At 32.9% G+C, this 17902-nt stretch overlaps 1 protein-coding gene, 1 long non-coding RNA gene and 1 pseudogene across 2 annotated transcripts; 2 read left to right on the top strand and 1 right to left on the bottom strand.

Moving 5' to 3' along the window:
* Positions 1-78: 78 nt before the first annotated feature.
* LOC146926780 (uncharacterized) lies at positions 79-1875 on the bottom strand. The gene is made up of 5 exons (XR_015005517.1): positions 1738-1875; positions 1602-1660; positions 1415-1453; positions 1177-1234; positions 79-367 (listed from the first exon to the last, which is right to left on the bottom strand). It is a non-coding gene; the product is annotated as an uncharacterized LOC146926780 (long non-coding RNA).
* A 2696-nt stretch (positions 1876-4571) lies between these two features.
* LOC146926779 (putative aquaporin TIP5-1 pseudogene) lies at positions 4572-4928 on the top strand (annotated as a pseudogene).
* A 7363-nt stretch (positions 4929-12291) lies between these two features.
* Positions 12292-16729, top strand: LOC146926778 (glucose-induced degradation-like protein). The gene is made up of 8 exons (XM_085700278.1): positions 12292-12572; positions 12687-12742; positions 14536-14679; positions 15313-15386; positions 15567-15621; positions 15703-15765; positions 15864-15991; positions 16322-16729. The coding sequence occupies exons 1-8, from the start codon at positions 12521-12523 to the stop codon at positions 16398-16400; spliced, it is 651 nt and encodes a 216-aa protein (XP_085556404.1). The 5' UTR covers positions 12292-12520; the 3' UTR covers positions 16401-16729.
* The last annotated feature ends 1173 nt before the right edge of the window (positions 16730-17902 follow it).

Genomic DNA, 17902 nt, shown 5'->3' with positions numbered 1-17902 from the left:
TAGAGATTTAAAATAGAATAATGTTTCTTATTGATAACTCAATATAATATTAAGCCCATTCAATTCAAGGCTAATCAGTAATCAATTTCACATCCTATTCATCTTAAATATTTAAGTCATTGATCATCAATCCAAGGCCATTCAATACTTAGACGCAATTTATATAGGGTCCAAGGCATGCTGATGTATAGGGTCCAAGGCGACGTCGTGAGATTTATAGCCAATAAATTACAATTTTACTCAACTTTAAACAACCATATTAAAACATAAATTACAGTCATCCAATATTAAACTACACATTAAAGTCTTCACTATTATTTTAAATGAATTCTGCAGCTTGTTGAGGATTCAATTTGGTGAGACTTCCCTTGCAATTGAAAAAAAAAACAATGAAACTCATCATCAATGGTAATTATACTTAATATTAAATAGAAATAGCAGAAATGGTAGTGTCATTCTTATTAAACAATTGATATAGCTTCTAAGTGATAGGTATTTTCAAAAATCCTTGAATTATACTAAGCAATATAGCCATAAATATATATAAGTGAGTAGCAATTAACCTGCATAATTGCACAATCATAATCATAACTCAGAACATACATGTATATTTTGTGGGTTTGTTTGGTATAATCTAGTGACATGTTCCAAAAGTTAAGCAGACAAATAGATCAAAAACCAAGTTCTTTTTTTCTTTTTTTTACAAATGTAACTGCAGAATACAAGAGCAGTAGAGCTCACAATTGTTGTTACAGAAAAAGAAGAGAAAAACGGTGAAAAAAAAGCATCTCATAAGCATGTTCAATTAACAAACTCAAAGTATATTAGATGCACACTTATCACTTGCATACACACATTTGCATGTTCGTAATCAAACTTATAACAATCATACATGAGAATATGGTCCAATTTTCAAGGATAATTCAAATTTCATTAGCATACACAACCTATTGCATAAACTCAAACTCACATTCACTTGCAAACAAAAGTAATACCACATTTTGATCAACAGAAAAAATACAAGTGAACAAAACCTATTGCATAAACAAAAGTAATAGTCACATTCACTTGCAAATTTCATTAGCATACACAACCTATTGCATAAACTCAAACTCAATACCAATTACAAACAAAAATGTTAGTGAACAAAATCCAAGAATAACTTAATATGTTTACCTTTTATCAAATAGAGTAACTTAATCGATCACCTTGCTTCTAATTTACAAGTGATAAACTGAAAGAAATAACAATAAAACAAATGAACATGAATCAGAACTCGAATCAGCAGAACTTAGGCAGATAGACATGTCAACATATCAACAGACACTTCAGCTTAAATAATGATAAAATCAACCTAAATAATGAAATCATTAAATAAAATAAAATCAAAACACTTCAGCTTAGTAACTTTTACCTTTTTATCAATCAGTGATAAAATCAACTTCCTTCTGATCTACAAGTAATAAGCAGAAAAATAGAAACAACGGCATAGGAAAAACTGTGTTAAAGAAAAGAAATAACAGTGTGGAAAATGAATTAAAATCAAAGACAATATCATAACCATAAATTCAAAAGCACAGAATAGAAACCCTAGATTTTACCTGTTTTCAATCAGGATAAGCCACCATTTCTTGACAGTTTAGACCAGGCCATGAAAAATCTAGGAAAAAATTAAAGAGTATGAGATAAAAATTAGATCTTAGACGAAGTGGAAACGAAAACAATATTACAACTTACAGTGTAACGAAGTTGATCAAAGATTCGTCGGAGTGAAGTGATTGTTGGGACGGAAGATTGAGAAACAAAAGAGTGAATGAGAAGAGGATTGTTTATTTGTGCGGCTGCTAGGGTTAATGTGAGAATGAGAAGTATTTATGTAAAAGACAATACGACAGCGTTGCATTTGAACAAGTTTTTGGAAGCATATAAATAAAATAAAATAAATATGTATTGTGTCTCGGTCGGTATTGGGTTTCGATGGCCAAATAAAGTTGGGCCGAACCGAACCGTACATGTCCAGTCCAATCCGAATTTCTAAGACCCGAGCGACCCGACAACCCGCATGACCCGCCCGCTTCGGTTTCATGTGGGCCGGATATTACGGTTTCGGGCGGAGACGAATTATTTGTCCAGCGCTACCACTTCCCCATAACCCTGCAATCCAAATCTGCCACTTCCTTTAATGTATTTCATATTGTCCTATTCTCCATTTGCAAAGACATACATTTCTTTTGTTTTCACCCAAAATCAAACATGAACACTTTGGTGTATTCATCTAGGTTCATAGCTGCTAACTCTAACCTCTATTTGTCCAATTGTACAATTCTTGATCTTCCACTTTTAATTTCCACTCTCAAATTATTTTTTATTTGCCTCTTTTTGGATAACATTGCAACTTTACTTTTTTTTTACCAGTAGGTTTGTTGCACTTTTGTCACATTTTTTCAGTCAATTAATCATAAATTTAATCCTTATACGACATATGTTAATTAATCCTTAAAATATGTATAAATCTGTAAACTTAGTGTTTGCTGTATATTTTGGAGACTATATGTATTTATATGGTTTAAGGAGTAAATTGAACATAGTTGTAGTTTATGGACTAAACTAATATTTTATTTTTTTCTTTGAGTAACTATTCTATATCCGTGGGGCAAAACATTTTTGAACATGTTCATGAAATCTGAATTAATGACTCTATGGTATGAATTTATCAGCTATGTTCTTATCAGTATATTTCCCCCCTCGTTTGAATCGTAGTTTATCTGTTGAAAATGACATCACGTGTATAATTCAATTTATTTAATAAAACATAAAAAAAAAATCAAAGTGAATTATAATAAAATATAAAGGAGTATTAGATTGTGACTTTCCCACACTTGAATATAGCTTTAAACTGTTATTGGTTTCGGTACTTAATTTTTTTTTAGGGGAAGAACTTAATACCATCCCCGATGGGGTTGTGTCAAACTTTAAGATTTGATATGTATGAGACACCTCTATTGGAGAGGAGGTAGGAAAAAGATTGGTGGACACACTCTTAAGTGTACACCCCTCCTACCACTCCTGACATGGCAAGTAAAATGATTAAAAATTGATTCATGTTAAAGAGGAATTAAAAAAAAAGAAAAGTAAAAGAAATAGCCAATAAAAAAACATTTAATAATTATTCACTCTCTCTCTCAACAAAACGCAAAGCCTCTGCTTCTCTCTCAAAACGTTATCTCTCTCCATCTTCCCCCACCAACCCAACTCTGGTCTCCAACCACCACCGATCTCCGCCAATTAACCGTCGAATCAAAACCACCACGCAGAGTCACCGTCGATTTTGTGCATGTTGCCGTCAGATCAAAACCCACCATCGATTTCCTCCAGGTCACAGTCTCATTTCGTCGACGGTCTCTGTATCTCGCAGTTTGAAACTTACTCTCTCCGTGGAAGGTCACCAATTTGTTCTTCCATTAGTAAAATAAGGTTTGGTATTTGGAATTTGTGTGTTATGAAACTGAATGTAGATTCTACTAAGGAATAAGAAAGTTTGGTAGATTACAATAGCTTATGCAAACACTTAACTTATTTTTCAATTTTCTTTTAATATTTGTGGTGAGTGTTTACTAGAATATATTGGATAGTAATATTTGCAGTCTTTGAACGTTACTAAAACTAAGAACACATAATATTTTAGATTTTCTGAATAACATTATTTTCACTATGATTTCAAAGCTACATAAACGAATTTCCGTAGCCATTTCAAAGCTATAAAAAAGGTTCTGACTCATTGAATAGCCACCAATAAGAAATAAAAAGAATTATGGTTATATCTATTTTATAAACCAGTTAAGTGCAGCTCATTTGTGGTTAGTTCGTCCGAAACCGGTCAAACATAGAATAACATTGACTTGACTTGTCATTGCACTATTATTAGTCAAAAATCACAAGTGTTCTCTCAATTATTTAGTTTCACTTTAGTTGTTCCCCTCACTGATATCACGTTGTGACTTGGCAATAATTTTGTAATAAAAAGAATTGTGGTTACACTTTAGTTAAAAACTGGTTACATTAACTTGTCATCGTATTCTTGTCAATCAATAGTTGTTTAGTTGTAGATGTTAGTGCTTTGATGATGTAATGTGTGTATTTTAATAATCGTTGGTGGAAAAAAAAGAGCTACATTATAAATTTCAGAATATGGAAGAAAATCAAGAGAGTACAAGTGTGTTGTTAGCTAATGTTATGACATTGAAGACTATGAAGCATCAAACCCTCAAAAGAATTTGGTACGTGGGGGGTGTGCATAGTCGGTACGTTATTTCGGTTCGCGGTACGTTCTAATATGAAAATTCCTACTCTTATGTTCACATCAAAATGCATGATAGGATGATTAGTCCACTGAAGTTTTACTTAAAGAATGGATTGTAAGTGAAGTGAGATTTGTTACCCTTAATTCACTAATGGATGAAGTGAGATTTCTTATCAGGACATGCGCATCTTTTTAGTACTTATGCAATAATGGCCCATACACTCTTGTATATTTTTTGCAGCATGTGCCAACATATTCAATTGCAGAAGAGATGACAGGATTTGGAGCATCAATATTAGAGGGTATTCAAACATTTGTGTTAGTGTACACAATTTATGATGTAAGGGACACTAGGCATGGTCAAGTTAGTCCAACAGGAACACTTGTAATTGGTTTAATAGCAAGAGCAAGTGTGTTAGCAACAGGTCCATTCTCTGGTGGGTCAATCAACCCTGCATGCGCTTTTGGATCTGCTTCCATTGCTAGAACATGCAGGAATCAAGCTGTCTATTGGGTTGGTCCTTTGGTTGGTGCAGCCGTTGCTAGTCTTCTTTATGACAATGTGTTGTTCCCTTCTCAGAATTCAGATTCTATTAGAGGGGTTTCAGATGGAACAGTTGGGATGTAATCTTATTATTTGCTTAAATTGTGTTGTACTGCTTTACTTTTTATATTTTGTGGGTAAATATTTAGTTCTCTAGAGCTTTATTGTAGCAGTAGTATTAATGACTGAACACTAATTGTAAGTTACTTGTAATCTTTAACATGCCTTACCATTATTTTTCTCTGCATTCGTAATTGTTCGTCTTTATGAAGATTTAATGGGTAATCTTAGTAGTGCAGCGTCAAGTCATAAATAACTTATGTTACAATATGTGATTTTATCACGCTTAAAGATGGACAAGTCATAATTTATGAAAAAATAATGGTCACGTACCTGTAAAAATATGGTCACACAAACCATATATTTGACTAGTTTATCTTTTCCAGGTATAAATAATCCCGTTTTAGGCGAATCACACACATAATCTAATTTGATCACTGCACTAAGTCTTTCCAACTATAAATAACTTCTTTTACAATCTGCGAGTTTATCACGTCTAAAGACGGACAAGTTCTAATTTCTGAAAAAAATAGTGGTCACGCACCTTAAAAAATGTAGTCACACAGACCATATATTTGGCTAGTTTATCTTTCCCAAGTATAAATAATCTTGTTTTAGGCGAATCTAACCCATAATCTAATTTGATCACTGCACTAAAAGTCTTTCCAACCATAAATAACTTCTTTTACAATCTGCGAGTTTATCACGCCTAAAGACGGACAAGTTCTAATTTCTGAAAAAATAGTGGTCACGCACCTTAAAAAATGTGGTCACACAAACCATATATTTGGCTAGTTTATCTTTCCCAAGTATAAATAATCTTGTTTTAGGCGAATCTAACACATAATCTAATTTGATCACTGCACTAAAAGTCTTTCCAACCATAAATAACTTCTTTTACAATATGCGAGTTTATCACGCCTAAAGACGGACAAGTCATAATTTATGACAAAATAGTGGTCACGCACATGTAAAAATATGGTCACACAAACCATATATTTGGCTAGTTTATCTTTCCCAGGTATAAATAATCCCGTTTTAGGCGAATCGAACATATAATCTAATTTGATCACTGCACTAAAAGCCTTTCCAACCATAAATAACTTCTTTTACAATATGCGAGTTTATCACGCCTAAAGACGGACAAGTTCCAATTTCTGAAAAAATAGTGGTCACGCACCTTAAAAAATGTGGTCACACAAACCATATATTTGGCTAGTTTAACTTTCCCAGGTACAAATTTATTCAATCTTTATTACCGGTAAAAAAACCACGAGAGTGCTCCATTTAGGTTTCTTTTACTATTAACACATGACTAAATATCCGATTTTCACAGTTACATAGTGTCGCGACAGAGAAATACCATGATTGTCACAAGTTCTTTTGTGAGGTTAGTAAAATTATAGACGAGTAATTTTGAACACGGGAAAAAAAGATTGTTACACCTTTGTAAAATTGTGGTTATATATTTTAAATATTTGGTTATCTCAAATTATCCTCTGAAAACTATATCATTTTAAGCCAACCTATCATGTAAATATTAGTAGTGAGTAGTGACCACTTTTGTGATTCTCTCTTTGTATGACACAAAATTAAGTTTTTCTTGAAAACTAATAGTAGTTACGCATTTGATAAATATTAGTTAAATGTTTCCTCGATTTGGTTAGTATTTGTAAAGTCTGTCAAACTTACAAGATATTGCATCTCTCACTTTATTAACATCACTCTACTCACAAGTGTGTCCAAATATATTCTCTTCCCTCATATCATGTGGAGGAATAATGGGAACGACAAGTTGGTAAGGGAAAGAAATTGTGGTTACGCCTTTGATATTTAGTGGTTAACTGCATCAGAAATGTTGTTAGTTTTCCTAAAGACTGTCATAGATATAAAATAATTCACCTAAGTCATGGTTAGCAGTCGTTAATCACTTATGTTAATGGTCCAACATACCGTAACTTCCGTGATAAAACGTGATTCATCGCTCGATTGGCCTAAAATGTCACTATTTTTACGAGAAAATGATAGTTAACCAAATATTTTGGTCTGGGCGACCATAATTTTTCAGGTGCGTGACCATTATTTTCCAGAATTTATAAGTTGTCCGTCCATATGCGTGCAATACTCGCAGCTTATAAAAGGTGTCAAATGAGATCAAAGACACAATTTAGACTCCAGGAAACATGGAGGACCATAAGTTTTACGATTCCCTGTTTGTGTGGCACAAAATTAAGTTTTTCTTGAAAACTAATAGTAATTACACCAATTAAAAGGATATCACATTAAAGGCATAACATTGGCTAAAAACATATTATGTTTCACCAATACTATCACCATGACAGGGTCCTAGGAAATTCAAAACATTTAAAAATAATTTACTTAACCATTTCATCATGGCACTTTGCTATCTTTATTCCTCGTCTTCATATCACCCTTCACCCATGGTGTCCGCATAAGCCCACTCATGCAACTTCCGATTGTTAGCAACTAACTGACTGTGAGAAGAATTTTACTTCCATTTAATATATCCACTTGGCGACCGGTCTAACGCCTCCCTAACAACTTCATCTGCAGCCTCTTCTTAAGTTGCACTCAACTCTTCACTAACCTGTGGAGGTTAATATGATATAAGAATTACTAAACTATCAACATGGTTGCATTTATCATGTTTCTCTTTACAAGATAAATTTACTTCTCACGCAACAACAAACCATGGGAGTTTAGTTCACAAGTTTGATAAAAGTGCTTTTGGTTACCACTAAACTAGTTCTAAAACAAATCAATAGTGTTCACGTGTCTGCTGAAAATCTATAGCCAAACAATTATTTTGTTATTCGGAAACATGGAAATTTTATTAATACAAAACCAGACCCAACATCATAGTGAGAAAATTAAGGGCTCGTATCTATGTCTAATTGGTAACATTACTTTAAACTTAGCATCGCAACAACTTTACCAAAGCAAGGACTCATATTTATGTCTAGGCACACTATAATAAATTAGCAAATTCTATCACCCATAACATTTTGCCTAGAATTAAGAGATAAAGAAACATAGAAGGTGGTCACTTTTGATATTTATTGGAAAAATGATATTGTTTTCGCAAGAAAAATACATATAACCAAAAAATTGAAGCATATAACCACAAATTTTCAAAGGCGTAACCAAATTGTTGTTATGCATTCAAAGATGGTCACCTATAAGTTTATCAACCTCACAACATAAATTTTTATTGAATCATTTTATTGAATCATCTTATTGTGAAATCTAATATGCATTACGCCTCCATCATTAACTAAGAAACTAACTCAATCTCCATAAAAACGTTATTAAGAGACTAATCCAGTCTCTAAAGATTTTATCGATCAAACTCAAACATTGATAACATCAAATTTCACCCACCATTAACTACACATCTTCAATATCTTAGCTAAATTGCATATATGGTCCTAAAACCATGCCACACAAATTATAAAGATTATGTGTTTACCGACATCTCTCAAAGGTTCAATGACACACGAATTCAACTGAATCAAATTATAATAGCTTTAATATATAATTACATACAATGGACATATGACCAGTGGCACACAGGGCAAGCAGAAGCTGAACAGAATGAAACGCACGTTTGTGACAAATCATACGGATGTCGCATGAATGTAAAAAAAACAAACTACTTGCAAAATCTTGTCCTACTAAAACATTGGTATAACCAGCTCCATATATCAAAAGGAGAAAGCAGAAGCACAATTATTACACCAAGCCAAAACCATAAGCAGAATACAAAGAAACCAAAAACTGCCACCAAATAAGCTTAAACTAGAAGCATACATCAAAGTGACTCTTAATATATATGAGAAACTTGACCAAAATGATCTATTTAACAAAAGGTTATAAAATTTGAAATATCATTTAACATAAACACAAATTGTTTGTTGAGATCAGGAGAAAGTGCACAAAAATAACAAAATACAAAATCAAATTTTTTTTTGGTTACCAAATACAAAATCATTTAAATCTATCAAGCATATGTCACTGATTTGAAAATAATCCAATCCTATGAGAAGAAAACCAAATTAGAGTTTAGACAAAAAATGAATTTGAAGATGACACAAAGCCAAGAAAGTATAGATGAGGCAACGGCAAGTTATCACGACTGTAGTTTTGATATCAACAACGAGGAATGAAATTTATGTGTTCCCCAATTTTGGATTTAGGATTTCAAAACTAATTTTTAATTTTGGATAACTAATTTTAAAATTAGTGTTTAGGGTTCTTCAATTTTTATGTGCACATATCAGAATTGATTACAAAACTAAACTTGTGTTCTAATTTCTAAGCTTCACTCAAGTGTTTACCAATTTCTGAAAACAAACTTCAAACCACAAAAAAACCTAAATGTAAGCCATCAACACCCATGAATTGAAGAATCAACAATAAGATAGAGCTCACCTTCCACATAATCAATAACAGAGACAGTCCGTCGACAAAGATAGTGAAGCCACCGGTAATTGGGGGAGACGAAGAGACTGAGTTTCCGACGACGGCAGTAAGAGAACGTGACGGCACCGCCAGGCGTGTGGGAGGAGACGAAGCATGGGGTTTTCGCAACCGGAGGGGTAGGAGACGAAGAGAGAACATACATGATGAGATGAGTGAGAGCAAACAAAATAATTCATTTTTTTTTCAATTTTTTTTGTTGACAAGGCATTGACTTATTATTTTATAATTAATTGTGACAAGTGGAAGGGTGTATGAAGTGGTATGCCACATATGGTGGTATACGTATCATTGCTCTATAAGGTACTACCTCCGTCCCTAATTATAAGACCCTTTTGAGAAATTTTTTTGTCCCTTTTTATAAGACCCCTTTGCTATTTCCAACTACATTAATTATTTCTTTACATACATGCCCCTATTTATTATACATCTTTTTCTTCAATCAACAATAAATAACATGTTGAAAACATAAACAACCCTCTCTCTTAAAGGATAAAATTGTAAAAACAATAGTAATTACAAACATATTTAATACAAATATCCACTATCTTAATTCCCGTTATTTTTTCAAAAGGGCCCTATAATTAGGGACGGAGGTAGTATAAGGTTTCAATGGTGACTTCCAATCTTAAGTGAAACTCATATATTTTAATATTAGAATATTAAAATGTAATAATATAGTGTTATTGATTGATAATTAATGTGTCCCCTTTATGATATTTATGTGATGCGTTGAGTTAGAGGGGATTAAGTGCTAACTAGATAGTGCTATCAAAAAATTATCATTGAATGATTTATACATGTGATGTGAGACCTCCTTAAAGTTCTAAAAAAATGAATGTCTCCATTGTAGATGATCGAATGTTTTGTACGGTTGGATAGAAACTTTGATATGATATAATATAATGTGTCGTTTCTTTACTCTATTTTGTTTGATTGAAGTGACTTTTCTTAAATTAATAATAGTATTGTTTAATAGTATTATCTTGAAAATCACTACATTTATGTTACTTTCATCAAGAAGTACTAGATGTATATCTTAGATACATTTGTTAGTTAAGCTAATTAGTTAGACCGTTAGTTGTTCTTATCGAATTCCTTGTCTAACTAACTAGTGTGAGTGTCACTAAGATGTACATCTAATAAGCAGCAAGGATATTCGATTTACATCTAAATATACTTCCCTCGTCTCATTTTATTTGTTTGTTTAACATTTTTTTTTCACAAAATAATTGTCATTTTAAAATAATTTTTTTTGGTAGTGATTTTAAAATAATTTGATCCAACTTACATATTTCTCTAACTATAATTAATAAGAGCATTTTTGTAAATAATATTGATAGTATTTGTATCATTGAAATCAATTTAACTAATCATTTCTTTAAAAATTGTGCATAACCCAAAGACGATCATTTAACTTTGACGGAGGATATCGCTTTTACATGATCTTTTTATTTCCCGAATGATATGGCAAGCTAATGTCCCTTAGATTTTAAATTAATTTGACCACCGCTTCACCAAAACAAAACTTTAAGACCAACAGGCCGTGAATTCCGGCCGGGCAAACTTTCCATTTGCCAACTTTCTTTTCGCGACCACATCGTGACCATATCAGAAATTTCCTTGCGTCATGTTCTATTGTAAATTGATGGTGTACAAATTGATTTTCTTGAAACATGCGTTCTTCATTTGCCATTTTTTTTTTCCTGTTACTATTTTACTGATTTTGTTGGGTTGGATCTGTGAGGTTTTTATACAAATTGATTAGTGAGTCCAATCAAAGTTTTAAACTTGCTGTCCAATTTTGCACTTCATGATTCTAAATTGGCATTTTCATAAATCAGCACAATAAAATGTTATAATATAGCTCAGTTGGTAGGACAATGCATTATTATATGTAGGGACCGGGGTTCGAACCCTGACACCCTACTTATTCACCTTACAAGGTGAATTCTAGCCACTAGGCTACCTGACAAAAAAAAATGTTATAATAAATATGTAAGGGTTAACATGTGACAAATTAGTGATAATCATGAAATCATACATAACCTTCTAAACTCAAATGTGCAAACCAATGCCATAATTATAATTATAATACACATATGGGTGTTCTGGAATACAGCATAGTTGATGTTTATTATGAAGAAAATTTTTCAATATAAAGTGTTTGGTACCCTTTCAGAAGTTACCCCCTTCGATGGTACCCATGTCAATCCTAGGTGGAACTGACTGAAGTCTCTGGCCAATTTTTCAATACCCCACCAGCAGTTTCTTCTTTGTTTGACACTTAGGAACAGGCATCAAACATGTTTTCAAATCAGTATACCTGAAATTAAGGTAGCAAAAAATAAATATAAAATCCTTTAAAAAGAAAAACCTAAAAATAAAATAAGTGTTTGATAGTATTAGTTCAGTTGACAGAGACATGCATTATTATATGCAGGAGTCGGGATTCGAACCTCAGACACCCTTCATCTTGAAAATGGTGATTCTAACCACTAACCAATATGCTACATGACAAAAAAAACAAAAAAAGTATTAGTCCGTATAGTTAACAAGAAGAACAACTAACTAGTTTTTTTTTTGGTCAAGTATTGTCCGTTAAATTTAGAAATGCTTATGTTATTTTATATATGGCAACTTTTTTTATGATCTAAGCACATGAATGTTTCGTTTTGCTTATTTCTATGGGTTTTCACTGATTTCTTTAAATCTAAACAAATATTTAGTTATGCCATGATGATAACGGTGTAGCAAATTCAATTAGTCTCTTTTTTTCTTTTTAGCTTTTGCACTGGTTTTCGACCCATCAACAGCGGGCGATTAATCCAACTAATCCGGCTTCAAATATCTTATCAACTATGTCAACCTTCATTTGTCTCAATTTATTTATTTTTGTATACCACTGATATGGGTATTTATTTTACAGGGACCACTTTGGGGTTTGACTATTTTTAATATTTTGTTTAGAAAATATAAAAAAGTATATTTGAGAAATTAAATTAATTTTTTTCTTCATTTTTCGATATTCCTTTGTTTCGTTTTCTTCTCTTTGGTCTTTGTGATTCAAACACAAGCATTGCGATCAGTATTGCTGTGTCTTCTGCATCTGCAACATGCCTGTGAGAGTAGCATTGGAAAACACCACAACCCCTTCTCACGTTTCAGGTATTAACATATTCTTCTTCTTCTTCTTCTTCTTCTTCGTTTCAGTCTTCTTTTCTCAATATTGTTATTGTTGTGTTGTTTTCAACAGTCATGTTTGATTTATTCATGTTTCAGGTGCTAATTCAAGGCGTAATTCATTCCAATCTTGTACTCTTTTAGCTGTTGGACAGGTACTTTCTTCATTTTCATTGTTTTTATTCTTTTATGCTTTGTTTCAATCTTCAACAAAATGGGTAAATAAAAAAAAAATAATCCTTTTGAAATTGGGTTGTTTCTTTGTTTAATGTTTTTGATGCATTTATTTCAAGTGGGTTAATTCATGGAACATTGGAGACTTATTGCTTCTTTAAGATTTTCTTGTGGAAAGTTTGGTGGAAATCATCATTTTGAGGTTGATTTAAAGTGATAATTGTGTTCAATATGAGTAACTGTGATGATGTGAAATATAGTTTTGATGAATATGAAATTCTATTATTGAGTGCTTTTTTTCTTTCTCCAATGAATCCTGAACCAATGCGATAAAAATACCATTTCTGCTTGAGATTAGAATAGAGGAATGAATTAATGATGTTGTGTTCTGTGCGACTCTGCATTATGGTCCGAGGGAGACTTTTCTATTTTGATATTCAAATAGGATTAGGGAGCTTATATAGTCATTCTGAAGTTTCTGGAAACATAGCAAATTGATGGTTTTAGTGAATTTTCTAGCCTAAGATGTATAGCCGAATTTCGGTCTTGATGAATTTTGAGTCTATAGAGGCTTTAGTGGGTGTATAACTGTATATATTGTCGTATAATTGTATTGTATGCGCACCTGTGCCATATCTGTACCCGGTGTTTTATATGACTCTATGTTTTTGCCATAGCCCAACAACTACGCTGAATAGAAAAGTTAGTTATTGACACGGCATTAGAACCCACTGAATTCTGTTAGTGAGTGAGAATATGGGGCAACAGGGGGAGTGAAGGAATCATTCAGGTTTATTGTTGATTGTTGGTTAGGAGAATGTCCTCTCAGGTGTGAATTTTGCTCTGGTTTATTTCCCTTTCCATTTGTACAGCCTTTGGCTCTAATGCTGTTTCAGATACTAACTTACCTCAGCTTAGTTGTTGGGTTTAGGTCCAAACCTAAAGCCCTATCAGTATCTGTGTGGCTTGCTGGTTTCTGCAGCAATAGATACAGAAAACAATTTTAACTTTTAAACCTCCGAATTACATTTAACATGCTTTTAGTCTTTCAGCTAGTATATCTTATTGGACATAACTTACATCATGTACCACCATAAATATGGTTGACACTTGGTATTGTAAACCTATCATACAAGAACACGTAGCCTGTTTGTTCCGTTCATATTAACACTTAATATTTTAGTATTTTAAGAGAAAAAAAGTCAAAAAACACCAATGTAGATGTTTTTGCAAAAACATTGATGATGAGAGAGTAACAGTGTAGTTTCCTCTCGCTACTTTCATCCAAATCGACCAGTTCACCACTGCTTTCTTCTAGGACCTTTGTGCCCATATTCGTTTGCGAGGTCTCTGCCACAACTCTCCCTATCAAGCTCTTCCTAAATTTGTTTTGCAATGCTACTGGGATTTCAATCCCACTAGTTTCATTATTTAAAGTATAATAGACGGAAATGCTTGGTCCATGTAGGGAAGAATAATTAAAAACTTTTTTGGTTAATGGATGGATCAAGCAAACACCACGAATGGGGAATGTCATAAAATATGATCTCTGATTGTTCAAAAAATAAATAAAATATGATCTCTGAAGCAGAGGAATTATACTCTGATCCATTTGTAACTGGCGGCGTCAATTGTTTTGAAATTTGAGGCTACGTGTTACACTTTGTTAGGTTAACAGGATAAACAGGATTTATAGATATAAGTTTTGTCCTATCTTATTATAAGTTCAAAGTGCTAGTAGTAGTATATTTACAGGATGTTTTATTTTTTTCAGGCCTTTTCGGGGACGCAGAATGTTTCAAGCTTACAAAAGGATGAAGCATGGAGGGTAAATGTCCGTATACAAGGATGTGACCTTGAGCATGGATATCTATGTGGCACCATGGAAGCTCTTAATGTTCCTATGGCAGACACGCCGGTAAGCAATTTCTCTACAGTTCATATTTCTTGAAAAGGAAAAAAAGAAAAAGAAACCACTTTTCTCCTTTATGCATGTTTATGAATTCTTTCTAGTTCAGTTTGAAGTTTGAACTATTTGTCACAAATTGAATCTGTAGATTTAAGACAATATTAATCTGTGTAATTTTTAAAATGTTTATCAGATTAACCTACTGGTTTTATGTTTATCTAACAAATGTACCTGCATTTTAGTCAACATCCATAGGTTACAAACAATGTTTTTTGTTTTAGTGCTATAGTTTCTAGCTGGCCTTTTGAATTTTTAGATTCCTGTTAACGGTTAACCTACTTTATGCCAGAACTTGTCATGTCCATTTCACACACGGTTTATATTATTAATAATTGATAATTTTTTTATGACCATTCTTCTCCTTTAATATTGATTCAGTGACCAATATGGTCCAGACAGTGATTAGTTTATATACTTTTACCCCTTTTGTTTTTTATTCATTTTAGAGTATACATGTTCATCAGGATTTACTTTCATGTAAACTTAAATCGATATATACCCTTCCTGCATGCCCTGGCTGTTAATTTCTAGGAAGAAATAAAAATTACCACTGACATTCACTTTCTCTTTGATGATTTATAGGTAGTAACATTCTGGGAAGGGGAGATTGTCGATACAAAGAATTACACTTTCTTCACCGGCAAATGGGAGGCAGCGTATGTTATGCAATAACAATTAAATCAAGCATGGAACATAAGTTGAATAATACTGATGACGCCCTACATAATAAATATTAAATTAAATTGCCTCGTTATTCTACAAATATACTTAATCTTTTTTTTCTTCAGACCAGCGTATGTTTTGACAAACTTTTTTTCTTCTTTCTATTTTTTCAGACCAGAGGATGATATAAGGCACTGGACTAAGTTTCAATCTTTTGGCCCCCTATTGGTAACAATCTCACCTTGGTGTCATGTGTAAGATAAGGTTCATTTCTAGATGTAATGTTTCTAATGCATTTCATTTTTCCAGAGCCAAGTAGAGGTAGACGGTGGCAAATCTGTGGACCTAAGCAACTATCCTTACATATTCATGGTAAATTGATTTTCACCAATACAAAACTTAAAATATTAAAAGACTTTATTGTATCTGAAATGAAAACACCAACATTTGCATTATGTTCTTTATTTCAGAGATGGAAGGAGCAGTATTTCGTGAATGTCGGAACTGACTGCGGGTTAACAATAGCTGGATTTTACTATGTTTGTTTCTCATGCACCGATGGTTCTATCAGTGGTTTCTATTACGATCCGAATAGCAGGTGCTCCCTTCAGATTCCAATTACTTTTTGGTGGTTTATATCTCAGCATTTGTTTATCAAATTAGATCATTGTGCATTATTTTTTTTTGGTGAATTTGGCTTCTCTTTAGTGAGATATGCACTCTTTAGGGAGCATTTGCAGATTTATAACCAGTTAACTACTTATTGAAAAATCCATAACTTGGATTCTGATAACATACATGCATGTATATAACAAACCTTGTTAGATTTACATTCTTCACTTTGGATGAGTCACTTTATTTCGTTATCATTCATTCTCTTTTATAGATCTTAAGAAAGTTTTTGACAAAACTCATGCATCCTTTGCAGCCCATTTCAGAAGCTTGAGTTGAAAGCCACAAATGATGGAAGATCGGGTTTCTCTTTTTCATCATATGAGCTACAATAGATTGTGTGACACATAGCATATCAAAATCCATCATTTGATCCTTGAGGTGGTTTACAGTCAGTCAAGAACCTGGAAGATTTTGCAAGAGCTCATGACTGTCAGTGTTGTATAACCGTAAGAAAAGTGAAATTTTGTTGTTACAATCAATCATCTAAAAGTTCTGTGAATAACATTGTGATATACTATAAAAACCCCCCATTATGTTACTACTTACCAATGACTCCGGGGTTGATTAGATGACCTATTGTTGTTTCGAGATTCAACTATATTCAATATGTACATGTACATATCTTGTTAACGGCAGCTTATTTTTGCCCTTTACACAAAAACACATAATTTCTCTTTTGTGATGCATTTACTAGATAAATTTTTCGCTCGACACTTATGTGTAACCCTCCCCATTTGAGAAATGATGTCTAACGTTTCAACAAAGTGTGTTTTTGAACTTGATTTTGTTAAAAATTAATTAAATTTTTTTCACTCTAAAAACAAGTTTGATATATTTAATGTAAGTTTAACCTCAAGCAGAAGTTACTAGGCAAATAAATATGATTTAAAATAAAATATTTTTATACATGAATCAAATCTTATCAACTACTGTCAATATATCTAGGAAATTGGATTAAGATCAAACCACTTAAATTTGATGTTTATATATATTTCAACTCACAAATTGACATAGTCAAAATATAAGTTCTGATTTCCATTCAATGGCCAGAAATGTGTTGATTGTAGTTAGTGAGGGTTTTGCAATTGCAGAAAATCTAAATAAATGATCGCTCAAAAATAATTTCACTAGTGTGACCTTCAAATCCAAATCCAAATTCCAAATTCCAATCTCAATCTCTCACTCAAGAAAAGATGGTTAGCATTGGTTTGAATATCAATTGAACACTGCCAGCCAGAAATACATGTTAATGCTTCTACCTTGTGGGAGCTCTTTTGGTGACAAAGTCTCCTATTGATACCGTATAAAGACATGGAAACTGCTGAAGAGGCCCCTCCATTTCTTAAAATTCAATGAAAACATCTATCAGAAACTATATTGGAAGTTACGATTTTGATAGCGTTGAGCAATATGGGGGACCTGCACAATAAGACGCTAAAGACGTCAACACTGTTGACCCGTAAAACAATGAGCACTCTCCTATTTGTCGCATCCCGCTTTTTTTGGTTGTGTCCGGGGTTCGAACCCCGGACCATGCATATATGATGCATTGTCCTTACCAACCGAGCTAAGCTCACGGGGACTCGCCTTTGTTCTTATATCTCAAACAACATTTTTTATCAAATTTCCTTTGTTATATATATATATATATATCAAATGTGTGGGGCTTCCTTATTTTGATGAATGAGTTGAATGTTGAATGGTAAGGGCATATTAAATTGTTGGTTTCTTTCTTAAAATACCCAACTTCTTTGAAGTTTGAACGCCCATTGACTCAAACTATTGACACAAGTTTCAACTCTTGAGGTTGGCCATTCGACTAATCCACAGTCAG

Source organism: Medicago sativa, chromosome 4, assembly GCF_051527215.1.
Source record: "Medicago sativa cultivar Bolivia chromosome 4, Bolivia_mono, whole genome shotgun sequence".
In the NCBI taxonomy this organism is placed as follows: domain Eukaryota; kingdom Viridiplantae; phylum Streptophyta; class Magnoliopsida; order Fabales; family Fabaceae; genus Medicago; species Medicago sativa.
The sequence above is the reverse complement of the archived record's forward strand: the minus strand, read 5'-3'. Positions and strand labels throughout refer to the sequence as shown.

Excerpts from the sequence above, each read along its gene's own strand:
- LOC146926778 (XM_085700278.1), top strand. The coding sequence starts at position 12,521 with ATGCCTGTGAGAGTAGCATTGGAAAACACCACAACCCCTTCTCACGTT. Across the intron at positions 14,680-15,312 it reads TTCCTATGGCAGACACGCCG|GTAGTAACATTCTGGGAAGG; the intron begins GTAAGCAATTTC and ends GATGATTTATAG. Across the intron at positions 15,992-16,321 it reads TATTACGATCCGAATAGCAG|CCCATTTCAGAAGCTTGAGT; the intron begins GTGCTCCCTTCA and ends CATCCTTTGCAG.